Below are 14,842 nucleotides of genomic sequence, written 5' to 3' on the forward strand. Positions count from 1 at the left end.
GCGACTCCTTCCTGAGCGGTATGAGGGCTGGGTGGTCCCATGAGGTTTATACTTTTGTACTATTGTTTGTACATACGAATGTGGTACCTTCAGGTATTTGCAAATTGCTCCCAACAATGAACCAGATTTTGGAGGTCCACAATTGTTTTTCTGAGGTCTTGGCTGATTTCTTTAGATTTTTCCATGATGTCAAGCAAAGAGGCACTGAGTTTCAAGTTACGCCGCCACAGGTACACCTCCAATTGACTATCAGCTGACTATCTAAAGCCACATCATTTTCTGGAATTTTCCAAGCTGTTTAAAGACACAGTAAACTTCAAAAATTCTGACACGCTGGAATTGTGACATAAAAAGTGAAATAATCTGTCTGCAAACAATTGTTGGAAAAATGACAAAGCCGACTAACCGACTTGCCAACACTGTAGTTTGCAAATATGAAATCTGTGATTAAAAATGAGTTTTAATGACTTTGACATAAGTGTATATACTTCAACTGTAAATGCAACAATTTATTTGAAGGGGTATGCATAATGCATATAACTACAGAAACACTACATGACACCTAAGAAACATACATAACCATTCATAAATGTCTGTTCCTCTTGGTGTCGGTCATAAAGGGTCATTATGTGACTTTCAATGTCAACATCCTTTATGTCAAGTGCCACAAGTGGAACAGACATTCATGAATGGTTATGTATGTGCAGGTCGGGTGCTATGTAAACATCATGCATACACCCTTCAAGTGCTACCAGCGTGGTTTACTTGGCACAGCCATTCTGCGATGCTTTGATTTTTACCTGCTTGTATCAGTAGCCTAGAGCACGCTACATAAGTTGCCCGAATGCATGCCCTATCGTTTAAAAAAATTAGGCACCCCCTTTCGTGTTTAAAATCAACCCGCGGTTTACGTAAATGAGACATGGTTTAACCTCCAAAGCTCTGGATTTCCGACCGAAATCAGTATTATGGAGAGAAGCACACAACGACGGAATAATTTAGGGAAATGGTCTCTCTGAAGTGGCAAACGAAAACAAATGGCAATCTTTCAAAAACTGTCCATTTCTATTATTTTACCTTTCATCTGCCTGATTACAAAGACTAAAAGGTAAATGACTGATTTGATATTCGCGTCTTGTGCCAGATTTGTAAGAAAATGCTTTCAAAAAACAAAAAACACGGATATCTGTGCACCTTGAAGCACGTACAGTGCATTAAAATACTCTCCATATCCCGCTAATGGAATCTTGAGTGGCTTTAAAGGTAAATAAATAAATAATCCCCTTGTAGTATTGTTCCGTCTATTTATCCGTATTGGAGTCTCGTCCATTCTCATGGAAATCTAATGTTCTGAGTTTTTGTGTGCGTAATGAATTCCGTGTTTCACCGAGAATAACATTATTTCGCCGTTTGCGTAGGTGCTGTCAGTGAAACAAAGATGCTTATTAGGAGCCATTGTGCTCTGCAATTATTAAAGTAAACGAAGTAGTAAAGGGTTCGCACTGCAGCTGCGTACACTTAACCTTGCATTATGGAAAGGTGAATGTATACAGTATGCAGCTTGAAGACTGTTGGAGTGAGTTCATTTCATTATTTAGAATCTTCACAGCAGCGATGTAGCCTACGCCTGCCTTGGGTTTGAAGATACGCCTTCAAGCACGATGTTTTGTAAAGCTTTGGTTTTAAAACTATACGGTGCATGGAACTGTCGCTGTCTGCGAATATGAACGGCCCGTGGGCTGTCCGAGACCACGCACCCAGCGCTACTGTAATCTGCCGATCATTTACAACCCCTTCCTAGGCATAGGCCGTGTAGCCTATGAACGAAAGCCTTCTTAAAGGCTTCTTTAAACTGCAATACGAATACTTTTATATCGACACCAACGTGGAAAACGTATTCAAACCTGTTGTGAGAAGGTGGGGAATGCTTGATGTAGATGTTAATCACTTCTGTCCCTCCGCACTTGTAAATGGTTTAATAAGAAACCACATCCTCTCAAGACCTAAGACGCCTCTGACATGGCTCTATGAAATATGCTGGCACGCGAAATGTCAGTACATTCTTCACCTCCGGCCTCATACCTTGGCTGGGCACTTCACTTTCATATTCGTACAAACAAACATGCACTCCTGGACACTATCAACAAGTTAAGACCAGTAGGATTGACATTACATGACAAATAAACACGGTGTGAATTCCGCCATTCTTAACCTTAACATCACTTAAAAGTCCCCAATTATGTGACTGGACCAAAGGGATTTAATATGAAATATAAAAATCTAATTTTAATCTAGTCCAATTAAAAAATGTTCGGATATACATAAATACATGCATAACAAAATAATAATTTTCTTGCCTTTTAATGTTTTTTAAAATCTTTTCTTAAATAGTTACAGGTTTTTTGTACAACACAGACAAAATCTGTTCTTGGGGTGATCAATGAAGCAGATTTCTAATTTGTGTGAAAGATACTGTTGACTTGTGCACCTAAAATACTTTCAACACTTAATGTTGTACAAAAGTATATAACACGGCTGAGCAGCTTGCGTGACAATCTTACAAGTAGTGTGTGGAATAACTTTCCTCATATGAATTGTTTGGACAGTGGTTCATTTCCCCCCAGAACAAAATGATCTGAAAGTGTCTTCACACCAAGTAGGAACCTGGTCCACCGAAACCCTTGATACTGTATATTAACAAGAAACCTGTTGCCATTCAAAGTCATGCAGAACTCCAAACCACCATTCTCACTTGTAAGTGAACCATGAAAACACTCACTTCTCTCCCTTTGTTTAACCAATATAATATATCGACTGCAGTAAGGAACATGGGGGAAGGGGGGGCAGGTATAACCACTGTTTATCATAAGGGGAGCAGTTTTTAAACGGCCTTTGTGCTACAGATCACATGTCCAGAAGTAGCACTCGTGGGTCCTCCACAACCGCCTTGATCTTGCGCAGGAAGGTCACCGCCTCTCTGCCGTCAACCAGACGGTGATCGTATGTGAGAGCCACGTACATCATCGGCCGGATTTCCACCTGCAGAGTCCAAAAGCAAAAGGAGTCAACATTCTCTGGACTGCCAATTATAGAGCAAAACCCTGCTAAAGCAACCGTGCACACACCTTGCCACCGATGGCCACCGGCCTGTCAAAGATCCCATGCATGCCCAGGATGGCGGACTGAGGGGGGTTGATGATGGGCGTCCCGAACATGGACCCAAACACCCCTCCGTTGCTGATGGTGAAGGTCCCGCCGTCCATGTCCTCCACCGCTAGTTCGTTTTTACGAGCCTGGACGTGACAATAAAACACTCTTGTAAAATGACATTACATTACTTGAAATAAGGGAGGAAGTGGAACACATCAACAAATACCATGTCAACACAATGGCTTGTCTTCCAAAGTTTGACTTGCTAACTCAATGGAACTGCCACGTTAAAGTAACAACCACCGTGGAGCACTTATCTACTGACATATCTGCATGATCAGACTGTGAAGAGAGTCCGGAAGTTAAGTGGTACCTTTTCTCCAAGCTCGTTGATAGTTCTCTCAATATCAGCAAAGTTCATGGTCTCCACACCTCTGATCACTGGCACCACAAGACCCTGGGAAAGCAAGAGCCCAGGTAGTTCACTGCTCAGTGCGTTTGTACCACAGTAGCATAGATCTGGTCTGGTTATTGATGGCCCTTCCCGTCCATCAATAACAAATGTCTGATGGTTTGCATTGAATAGTAATGGTCATATTTTACTTCTTTTTTTTTCTCCTTCTAACTTTTGAAGGAATATTTACCTTTGGTGTCGCCACAGCCACACTAATGTCAACATAATCCCTGTATACAATCTCTTTGGTTGTGTCATCAATGACTGGAAAAAAAGCAAAAAAACATGATTCAGGAAAACTTCCCCATACCCAACCACAGCAGCCAAATTGAGGAACAAAACAGTTGCCAACAAATATCGACCAATAGGATGTATATTACATATTAAAGATTAGATTCTCTCATTGCAATTCATTGTCTATAGGTTCTAAAAATAGTAATATTATGTATACCAAAATGTAAAAAATAAAATGCGCAAAAGCAGGCTGTAGGTGGCACACTCTTTAGACACAGGGAGAGCAGCAATGAATATCAAACTGCCTTCTTTTCACTGTTTACCATGGCTTGCTGAAGCAGGTAAAATAAATTGTTTTTGTGGCTTATGCAGGGGGAAAGGCATGCACAAGAAATCTTGACTCAAGCCTGTGAAAGCTCAGAGCTCCTGACCACAAACACTTGGTTAATGGCAACTCCGAGCTGACGTCTGACGCTCTTAAAACCAATGAAACTTGGGTGACGTTTAAAATAACCTTACCAGCGTTGACAGAAGGCTGGTCAGTCAGAGCATGGGCTGCGGCTTTCACAAAAGCAGACATGAAGCCCAGCTTGATGCCATGCTTCTTCACAAAAGCGTCTTTGTGCGCCTTTCTCATTTCCTGGATGTTGCTGATAAGAAATTAGGGACATAATTAGAAAACCACCTCGGAGATAAGTTTAGAGGGAGGGGCTCTCGTCCTAATTACACACTTGTACGTGTGCCTGTTGTTCAGGCTGAGCCGGTGAATTTGAGATTTGAGATGAACAATTATCCCATGATTTCATCGCCACACTGAAAGATTTTCAGTAAAGGCAAAGACGGCCCCATTAAGTCAAAGTTATTGACCACTAGCTGTTCCTGTAGAACCGGCGTTCATTTTTCCTTTGCGCGATAAAAACGGGGCCCTTCCATTGCCTTTTTTTTTTAATTGTTTGTTTTCCTGCCTCTAACCTCGTTTAAGCTCTAGGGTTACTCCGCTAACAGCATTACGGCCTCCCAAGACGCATGCTCTCCGAGAAAGGAGAGAAGAAGCGATAAAAATCTTCACTCTCAAAAACCCTCCAAATCTTATTGCCCTGTCGTAAAAGCCTATTCCGTTTCAGGCTGCTTTGGCGCTCAGGGAGCTGGTCTCTGCGGATGCTGCAGACGCTGTAGCCTCCTAACCCGTCTCCTTTCTCAGTCTCCAGACTACCGCGGCCCTTCGGAGTCTTCCTCCATCCCGTCGATGCCAATTGGATTACAACACGTAGCAAACCCCAAATAAAGGTAAGCCGACACCACTATTTGCCCTCAAAAGAAATGCTCAAAGTGTCATCTTCTGCCCGGGAAAAAAACATTAACAGTAACATTTCCCCATAAATTAATAAAGCTTGTTTTACCAGGCTTATCTTTGTTTTACCTACATTAGGAGCAAATATTTACATTCCCCTGTTTAAGAAGGTCTAATGTTTCAACAAAGCTCTTCAGATGGATTAGAATAAAATCCATAAACATTTGTGTAAATTCTGTATTGATTCTATTAATACAAAATGTGCTGAAATGTACTTTTCATGCCAATATGATTTTCTTTTGAATAAGAATTCTAAAGGAGGAATACATTCTAATACACGCATGCACGCACGCACGCACGCACGCACGCACGCACGCACGCACGCAGAGTAGATAAAATGCCCCACCTCATGTCAACCTCATTGAAAGTGGTTAACATAGCGCAGGTATTTTGTGCCTCTTTCAGCCTTTGGGCAATTCTCAGTCTCATACGGTTCATCTTCACCTGCAATGTTGGGCAAAAAAGCAAACCAGTGAAACACACTAGTCATCAAGGGTAATTATCTGCCTGTTCCCTAGAATGCCATATTCGCTCAACAAAGTGTTTTTTCCCAAAAATTCCAAGTTAGTGCTCCAAAACGTCATTGCTTTTCATTACCAGTAGTGATCATTACATCACCATTACGATATTCAGTTAAGAACATTCTAATCATATATTTGTGATCTGGTGCCTTAAAGGGTTAATACGTCTACTTCTTCTGTTGGTGTTTGTTGTGTGTGCAGGTGTGAAATCCACAGTGCGACCTGCTTTCAAAAAGCTTACCAAATAGAACGGAATTAAACACCCCTTCCTCAGCAAGTTGGGCAAAATAACAGGAAGTTTAAACCTTTAAAACCAAGAAACCCATTTTCTAAATTTGAGGGCCTGCTGTAGTTACTGATTCGTTTCTAAAAGATACTAGCAAAAAATAAAGTAGATTCTTGAACATGCACCACAACTTCCTGCACTTGAAGTTACAGGGGCAGCGGATACTAATAATACAAGCATAAATGCCAAATACTGAGTCATAGCTAGACTCCTGAAGTGTATCTAATCAGTTTCCCATGGCTGAAGAACACTGTGGAACAGGTGCACGTATTGCAGACCCCTGCAGTGCGTTTGAAGAGGGTGCTGTTGGCCCTTACCCTGTGCTCAGAGCGGGCCCCTTTGGCAGAGGTGTCTGTGTGGGCCGGCGGGGCAGCTGGGGCCACGGTGGGCTTGACGGAAGAGACTGCGAAACCAAGACGCGAGTGGCAGAGTTAGCACATCCATCGGCGTGCGTGTAACCTGTCATTACACGTGCGATCTCTGCGGCCAAATGTTCGGCGTGCACTGACGGTTAGCTACGCTAAATGACCGCTCCCCCACAGGCGGGACGGACTGACCGGGTTTGGCGTGGAGGGCTTGGCCTGGTACGGGTGGCACGGGGGGCAGACTGGTGGGGATGGGCCCCACGGCAGCGGCGGGGGGAGGAGGAGGAGCGGGGGCCTCGGCTGCAGGGGCCGCGGCTGCAGGGGCCTCCGCTTTGGGAGCTTCAGGGGCCGGGGCATCGGCCGCTTTGGCAGCAGCAGCTGAGGAGAGAGAATTTAGCGAAGCCTTAGCCATCCAGTAACACAGCCAAATAAACACAACTTATAAAACACAATCTGATCGGTTAACAGCAGTGAGAAAATGAAGATATACCACGGCTGTGACTTCTAATGCTTGTTTACAGTTCTATTTAAATTATCACTCCGCACTAAAGCAGGCATTCAACTCAAAATACTTTGTGCATCAATCAGCTTGCAACAGTGTTGCCCTGGAGTTGCAAGCAAGCAGGGACATAAAGTGACTGCCTCTTCTTCACCATGACCCAGAAACTATCTATAACTATTACGTGCGAGAGCTCTCTGCAGCAACCAAAACTCAGGGACTGAGCAGAGCAGCCTTTATTATTGTCCAAATAATAAAATGAGTTCGACCTACACAACGTGATGCCACTGATGTCGGACAGTATTTCAATGTTTACACAATGGGAGCAAAAAATCTATAAGACATGAACTCTTGTTTGTTTACTGACAGCATATTGCTAGCTAGTTAGCAAGCTAGTTTGGAAGAACAAGTGTTTTGCATAGCAACCGCCTGGCACCATGTGCTAGCAGCCGGGAACCATTTTCTTGCAAATTATTCTTGTAATGAAAATGAAAGAAATAACGCTAATGAAAAAAATGCTTTTGATTGGATTGTGCCTATAATATTTATATAATCATATTTGGTAACAGTTTTATAGAAGCAATAACTCACTCGAGGCCATGGTATATGAAGGGGGTTGTGGCCCTTAGCTGTGATAAAATTACAATAAACCACTGCCTGTCGGGAGTTATTGCTTAATTACCCTCTTCTATTTTTTACAGGATTTGTAGAACATTTGAGTTCAATCCATTACTGACCAGCAGAAGGCCACGAAATACGACAAAATGTGTCCCAAACACAAAAGCCTGATAGCAAAAACTACAGCGACTCTCTGGGTCATCACATTTTCACGTCGGTGGCTGGGAGAGACTGGAGGGCTCACCTCCTTTCCGGAGTGTGAAGAGAGGAGTTCCCCCCTCTACCCTCCCTCCGTCTGGTACCAGGAGGGCCTCGATCACACCAGCGGCAGGGGAGGGCACTTGCACAGAGGTCTACAGGGGGAGAGGCACGCTCATGTAACAACATGATTAATGCAATGCAACAGATAAAACGTAGCGTTTCCACACACTTAGAACCACACCCAGAATGGACAAAGACTACTGCAAGCTTTTTATGCAAGACGCCAGAGGCACTGTACCTTATCAGTCTCGATTTCACACACCACCTCATCCTCAGCCACCGTGTCCCCAACGGCTGCGAGAAAAGAGGGTCATGCGTTTATCAGCTGCTAGACTGGCTGTACTCATTTAAGGAGGCAGAAGGTCTCAACCCAACCCTCACCTTTCTCCCACCTCACGTCCCCCTCTGTGACGGACTCGGCGAACGCAGGTGTGTTCACTGTGACAACTTCATTCCCTGTTGAGAGGGGGGGGGGGGGGGGGGGGAAGAGATGCAATGTTGATAAACCGAAAGATGCCATTTCATCAATGCGCAGAAAAAAAATTGGAGTGAGGCAAAGGCACTGATTACATACTGAAGGCTGTAGAGGTCTTGAAGTATCTGATTTGGAAGACACTGGGCCTGGGGTTGCAGGTTCTGAAAGTCACAATAAAGGTTATCTGTTTGCACAGCAAGATTATTTTAGGAATATTTTCTCTCTTACGTCAGCTGCATGAAACTGAACGACAGCGAAAATTAGTGTGTAAGCTATTCAGTCTATTACGGGAATAAAAAGAGAAACCGAATACTCTGATGTGAATTTGGGTTAACTGCTGATGAAGCACCATCATTTGGGCAAACACTGGTGTTTTGCTCATTCATTAGAACCTCGGTTATATGCCTCCATAGGGCTATTGATTACAACTATTATGTGACCATATTAATTAGTGACAGTGACATACAAATTCAAGAGCTCTAATCTGATGAGGATATTGGCAGTTATAGCTGAATCAGATATACCAACAAAGTATTTCAATTCCTAATTTTTTTGGAATGCTGCCATAGTTGAAATGTGTGGTGGACCCTTCTTCAAAAAAAGCCCAAAAAACATCCGACAAATGTTTAACGTTTAGATCTCGTGATTTTGGAGACCATGGAAGGCGTTTGACTTGATCCTGGTGTTCATGAAATCACTCTTGAATTTGTTATACCAATCATAAGAGGGTGTACAGTATGTGCACCACAGGGTGCAGCTGGTCTTCTAAAATGGCTTCATATTTCAGTACTGTTATATATGGCACCGAGATCAAAGAATACACTAAAAAAACCCTAATAGTTACAAAATGAAAACCATTTTAAAATAATTTTGAAATTATCTGAAGCGAACTGACATTAACAGCATGTGAAATGGCATTATTACGGTTTAATCCTCCAAAACGTTTCAGGATTTGCATAGAAGCAGGTTAATTAATATAATATTTAGCCTTGGCCTTCCTCACTGAAGAAGTGCATTAATTCCATAATAAAGGTAAGCGAGGACCAGGGTCTCCTGAGGGTCCAGCCAGGGCCACTGTGCTATATCTGAAATAAAGTTCAATACAGTAGCTCTAGGCTGAACCAAGGACTGGATCTATCTGCAATTATCAGTGGCAATCACTTCTATACTTTTAACAAAACTACGCTCAATAACCAGCGATTGCAATATTCCACATTTTAAGACCGAATGGCAAGGGGGTGTTCACAAAGGTCTTTGATAAATGTTTGTGTAAATAAATAAATAAATAAAAATTAATAAATAAACAAAATTATGCAAGATAAGTAGATTCAGGCAAACATTGAGGAAAAAGACGGCACTTACGGATGGCTGTTCTTGTAGGCAACATGAATGCAGGCTGAAAGACCTTCAAAGGAGTGAAAAAAACATTAAGAGTCTGGCGACAATGAGTCATTACTGAAGCAGAGCTAACTGAAGAGCGTACTGCACAGGACACTGTATTCAAATGGCTCATTGTGACATGTAGCCTCCTTAACCTCTCAATAGCCCTTTATACCCTCAGTGTGCTTCAGAAATATTATCATCTTCTGGACAATGACTCACCGTGATGATTTAGGAGATATTTACCAAGAACCAGAGGCTCTAAATAAATGTCACCACAAAACTGGACCCTCCAGCAGTCAAAAATGTTAAATACATAAATGAATTTAAACTCACCTGATACGGTCCTTCGCCCCAGCACATTGCTACCCTGTTAAAATGAAATGACACAAATTAATTTGTCCACATTTATTTTTATTTTTTTTATATCTGAAGAAAGAATCTTTAGTTAAACTCATACATTCATAACTGCCCATGCATATGACTGATAGTATGACAGAGTAACACACAGTGTATAATTCTAAAATTGCACAACCAAAAAATTGCTTTCTGGCAGAAGGGGTACTATGTGTACAAAACCAATGTGTACAAAAAGGAAACAAAAAGATTTAGCATCTACACAAACCTATTACTACTACATTACTCCTGACATGGAAATAATTCACTCCACCGGCACAGAATAAAAAGAACCATGTCTTCAAGGACATTAATTCAAGTGATGCAAGACTGTGCAAGAGAAATCAAGGTGGTGTTTCAGTCAAAGGTGTGACAGGGCTGGGCCTGGGATTCAGTCTTTTTTTTCAGGGTGCAATTTTCAATCACTATGGTAACAGAACATACTAAAGTGTTACAAAACTCATGGTTCTATTTGTATAACCTATTTTAAGATGCCATTGCTTTAGCGACAACAGTTCCATATTCTGGAACATGTGGGTGGTAAAACAAAACAAACGTCTATGACTAGTATATGTAACGCTGTTGCAGAGAAATTGTGTTATCCCCACCCGTGTGTAAGAAACCCCATTTCATATTGGTGATGCCGTCTGAGGATAGCTGCAAGGAGAAGGAGTTTGGGACAGAGAGCGAGGGGAGGGTGACAGGCGGAGGGGAGTGGAGGGGATAAAAGGTGTTGTATAGCTTAGTAAGCAAAATGCAGTATTTTACACCACATGAGACCTATAATATAATCCATCCATGGGTCCTTTTGAAGTCTCCAAATGTCCATAATGCCCATTTTTGGTGATATTGTCCTTGCATTTGAAAGGGAATTTGTCCAGTGTTTTGACTTGGCTCCACTGTGTTTCTCAGCGCACCAGCCACAGCTACAATAATCTGTATCCAGTCAAAAAAAGAAAATCTTTTCAGTGAGGAAAAAAAACTTTCACTGTGTTTGAGCTTCTGTAACTTTGTTTTAGTAATATTTGAAGTAAATCTGACTCTTGGAAAACAAACCCGAAATGGTTACCTTACAGATGAGACCAAGATTATGCCTGAAGTCAAAAGTGTTCAAGAATAGTAACCATTTTATTTTGGGTATGTCATTTTTAAGCTTGTGTCAAGAAAAGGGGCGAGGGTAAAATACAAATGGCTCTATATCTGGATTTCTGTTTTTTTCCCCCCATTCCATTTAAAATATAGGCAATTATCTGTCTGGCAGCTGAAATTAAAGACATTGGAGTAATTTTGAGTGATTCTGCCCAGCTGAAAAAGTGCACCCTGTAACTGTAACATAATGATGAAATTCAAGTTTCAATCATTCAAGTTTCTCCAGTGGTGAAATTCTTCAGCCAATTAGAGCATATTCAGGGTTTACTACATAAGATAAACAAATCAAAAATGTCTACTTGCACACACTGAATCAGCTGCTTTTTCAAAATTTTCTGTAATTACGCATTTCTATGATAAAAACTGCAGTTTCGGGACATGCGATTTGGAAAACCGGTATCCTGGCAATATTCAGTCAGCAATCAGCATGGTGGATGCAAATCTAGTTGATTTTGCCAGAAATTATTCATCCAAAGCGAGGATGTAGCCTTTTCCAAGTCACAAGTGTAACAGTAAACTACTTAAAGAGGTAAAGTCTTTCTCCCTCTCCCAGACGTAAGGTAGTAAGTCTTGTTAGCTAGTGCTGGAAACTGAGTATAGCCTGGGAAATTGGAATTAATATAATTTCTGTAGTTTGATAAAATAAATTGCTACAGAAGTTAAATACATTGTGCGATTAGGTATTGAATGGCCACAATTACATCTGTGCATTTAGATCATTCTTACATAATGGACTGTAGAAAAAGACAATATGTTGAGCAATATGTTAGCCAGCTACTCAGGTAGCAATGATAGATGGCATTGTAAACCTGTAAGATTAGGTGGTCTGTTCAGCCACAGTTGAACAGCAGCTGTGTGTGTGGTGGTGGTGGGGTGTTGTCATGATTCGTCCAGACAAACTACAAGTCAATGCTGTTCATGTCACATAATGTATTAACAATATCAGACTTGCAGCCTGTTTTGCAAGTCTGCCTGGATCCACTGGTAAAAACTTACAAAAACTAATATCTGCAAACTACAATAGACCAAAATAAACTGCACTAATCTGAAATGGCACTAACCTTTTCACTGACAAGCCAAATACACAAGCAATGCTATTCAAGACAACTGTGACTCAAGACTCATGCTTTTGGTTTACTAATAATTACGATATAAATACTTTAAATCAAATAAATATTACATTTTTCCTCCATAATCTGACATCAGCACTCATCAATGAGTGTGAAGCAGTTTACATCTGTGCTACAATTTAAAACAGGGAGGCAGTGCTTTTGGCCAATACAGGCAGACAAAGATCAGTTACTGACATCAGTCCTTGATTTTCTATATTGTGCATTCCTACTACAAATCAATCACAAGAATGCACTAGACAAGAATTTACACAGCCATCCTGAGACTATTTTTAAATCAGTGCAGCTGCCATGTTAACTTAGACCTCTCTGTCAGACAGAGAATGGTTATTTAAGCATTTCTCCATTAACACTTTTTAAATCCAATGCCTGTATGAACATTTCCAAGTACAAAAAACAGATTAGTCAAAACTTGACTGGTAACATTTCAAAGAATCATTAAAAGTTGCAAACTTAAGCAAAAGCAGTAAGATATTTCGTAAACAGATCGATAGATATAGCTACCACCCACGTTTCTCCAAGGAACCTATGCTACTGAGATTAGGGTACAAGTTACAACACAATGACAGGGTGACTTTGTCCAAGGGGTGAAATGCACACGTGATGGTACACGCTCTGGACTACCAAGCCCAGGAAAAAATGTACTGTATTGTAAATGCTGGGCAGTGCAATTTGTCAGAATGCTTCCATGTGAATGACAATTGTACAAAGTGCGGTGCCAGCATTTCCTAACTGGAATACAATAAAGAGGACAACATGCTAAGACCATGGCATGTGGGTTTCTTACCTTAAGGGCAAACCCACATGAACAACAGGACATGCAATGGAAAGTTGGCAGGCAAGAATTGTGGACAGTACATTGGTGTCCTTCTTTGAACAAAGTGCTTAACTCGAATTGCTGAATAAAACAAAACAAAAAAGTCTACTGCAAGATGTCAGTACTATGAACAAACAATAGTGTGGTATCTACAAGAAATAGTGTCACCCGAATGTTTTTCACTAAACATTACCTTCCCATTCTGTACATCAAAGTTTATTCAATCTCGATTTGACCAGTAACTGCAGATGTGCCCAATGTCCAAACAAACCAACTTGTTTAAGCGAGTGACTGTTACCGTCTACAATATTTAATATGTAAAATACTTTCCATTATTGCAGTGAAAACAGTGTAGCGTTGTCACTTCATATTTTGTCATTGTACATGGCAGTCAGTCAGCCAGCTTTCGCAGGGGGCGCATAATAAGCGTCACTGCAAATGTATGCGAATTCAAAACTTAGTGACACAGCTTTCAAGTTTACCTGCTAGAATACATTTTTGCGATGTTCATGTATGCTACTTAGCGACATGCAAGGTAGAGGAGAGTAACGCTGCAAGACAATTAACATTATCAAAATAAGCAATAACACTGACGTTAAAAGATAAATCTGCGTGCAGACATTAAACGACTCTCCAGCTAGTAAGCATGTCAAACAACGAGGACCAGTACAGATGCATTCATCAGCGATATTTGCAGGCGGTGAAATGACCTTTGGCTAACGTAGCTACCTAGCTAGCTTGCAATCTTTACTTACGATTTGACTCCCTAACTTTAGCTACCAATTACTACCAAGCAAGCAGCTAAAGTGTATAGAGCTAGTTTGCATGTGCTAGGCTAAGGCTATAAGCATGGATTAAAATAATTGCCTTCCCCTCCCAACTACTAGCCATCAATGTTGTATGGAAAACTAGGTAGCTGGCTAAAGTTAACTTTACGTTAACTACAACTCTGCTAGTAAAGAGAACAAGGTGTCACTCTGTCCTTGGCATTGAGAGGGCTTGAGCTGTGGTGCGGCCTACTTGTGGCCTGGTAACAGTTGGCTAGCTAGCACACCCCTATACAAGTACTTATTATAAAAGTGCGTTTTAATGGTAATCTCGCATACCTGGGTGAGGGCAGAGAGCGAGCGCCCTAGAGTCCGGGTGAAACACCGGGAATGGGACAGCATAACGGCTAAGGTGACGGCTCCTGCAGAAGCGCCAGTTAACCAGAGACCGACGCCTCAGCTGTGACTCGGACAGAGCCGGAAGCGGAATATGGATCGAACCAAATAGACAGGGGATTCGAAGGATATACCAAATAAATTAACTGATTTTCATTTCTGGAATCTGGATAACTTAGTGAAACTTCATAGACACTTCGTATGGTGCAATCATTCGTAAAAATAGCCATGGGATCATTTGTAACACCACAATAATAATTCAACAAGAAACACCTGCAGATAACTGATGTACGTTTAAACTCGTTTATTTGTGGACTATAACGGTCATGTCCTCCAATTCATTCTTAAGAATGAACGTTACAACTAACCTTACACGAACCAAGAAAGGGATCAATATTGTAGCATAATGTTAGGGACAGTTTGTATGTTTGATGGCCATGTGGACAACTTTCGTTTCCAGCAAAATAATCAGAATTGCTCACGTTAAATGTCCAACTGTAGTTAAATGTATTTAACGGGCAGGTAGCCTATGAAACATATCTGATGTAGACTGATGTTACCCAACGTATTACTATGTGAATACAAAAGACAAG

The 14,842-nt window shown here is 41.3% G+C and overlaps 1 protein-coding gene across 1 annotated transcript; it reads right to left on the reverse strand.

Annotated features, from left to right (window-relative positions):
- Nucleotides 1-2,345: 2,345 nt before the first annotated feature.
- On the reverse strand, nt 2,346-14,348 carry dlst (dihydrolipoamide S-succinyltransferase). The gene is made up of 15 exons (XM_061218202.1): nt 14,193-14,348; nt 9,931-9,964; nt 9,577-9,619; nt 8,314-8,375; nt 8,121-8,195; nt 7,978-8,033; nt 7,723-7,831; nt 6,554-6,739; nt 6,314-6,399; nt 5,536-5,633; nt 4,358-4,488; nt 3,795-3,868; nt 3,524-3,607; nt 3,126-3,293; nt 2,346-3,039 (listed from the first exon to the last, which is right to left on the reverse strand). Exons 1-15 carry the CDS (start codon nt 14,253-14,255, stop codon nt 2,905-2,907), a joined length of 1,404 nt encoding a protein of 467 aa, XP_061074186.1. The 5' UTR covers nt 14,256-14,348; the 3' UTR covers nt 2,346-2,904.
- Nucleotides 14,349-14,842: the final 494 nt, after the last annotated feature.

This window comes from Conger conger, chromosome 1 (assembly GCF_963514075.1).
Source record: "Conger conger chromosome 1, fConCon1.1, whole genome shotgun sequence".
In the NCBI taxonomy this organism is placed as follows: Eukaryota; Metazoa; Chordata; class Actinopteri; order Anguilliformes; family Congridae; genus Conger; species Conger conger.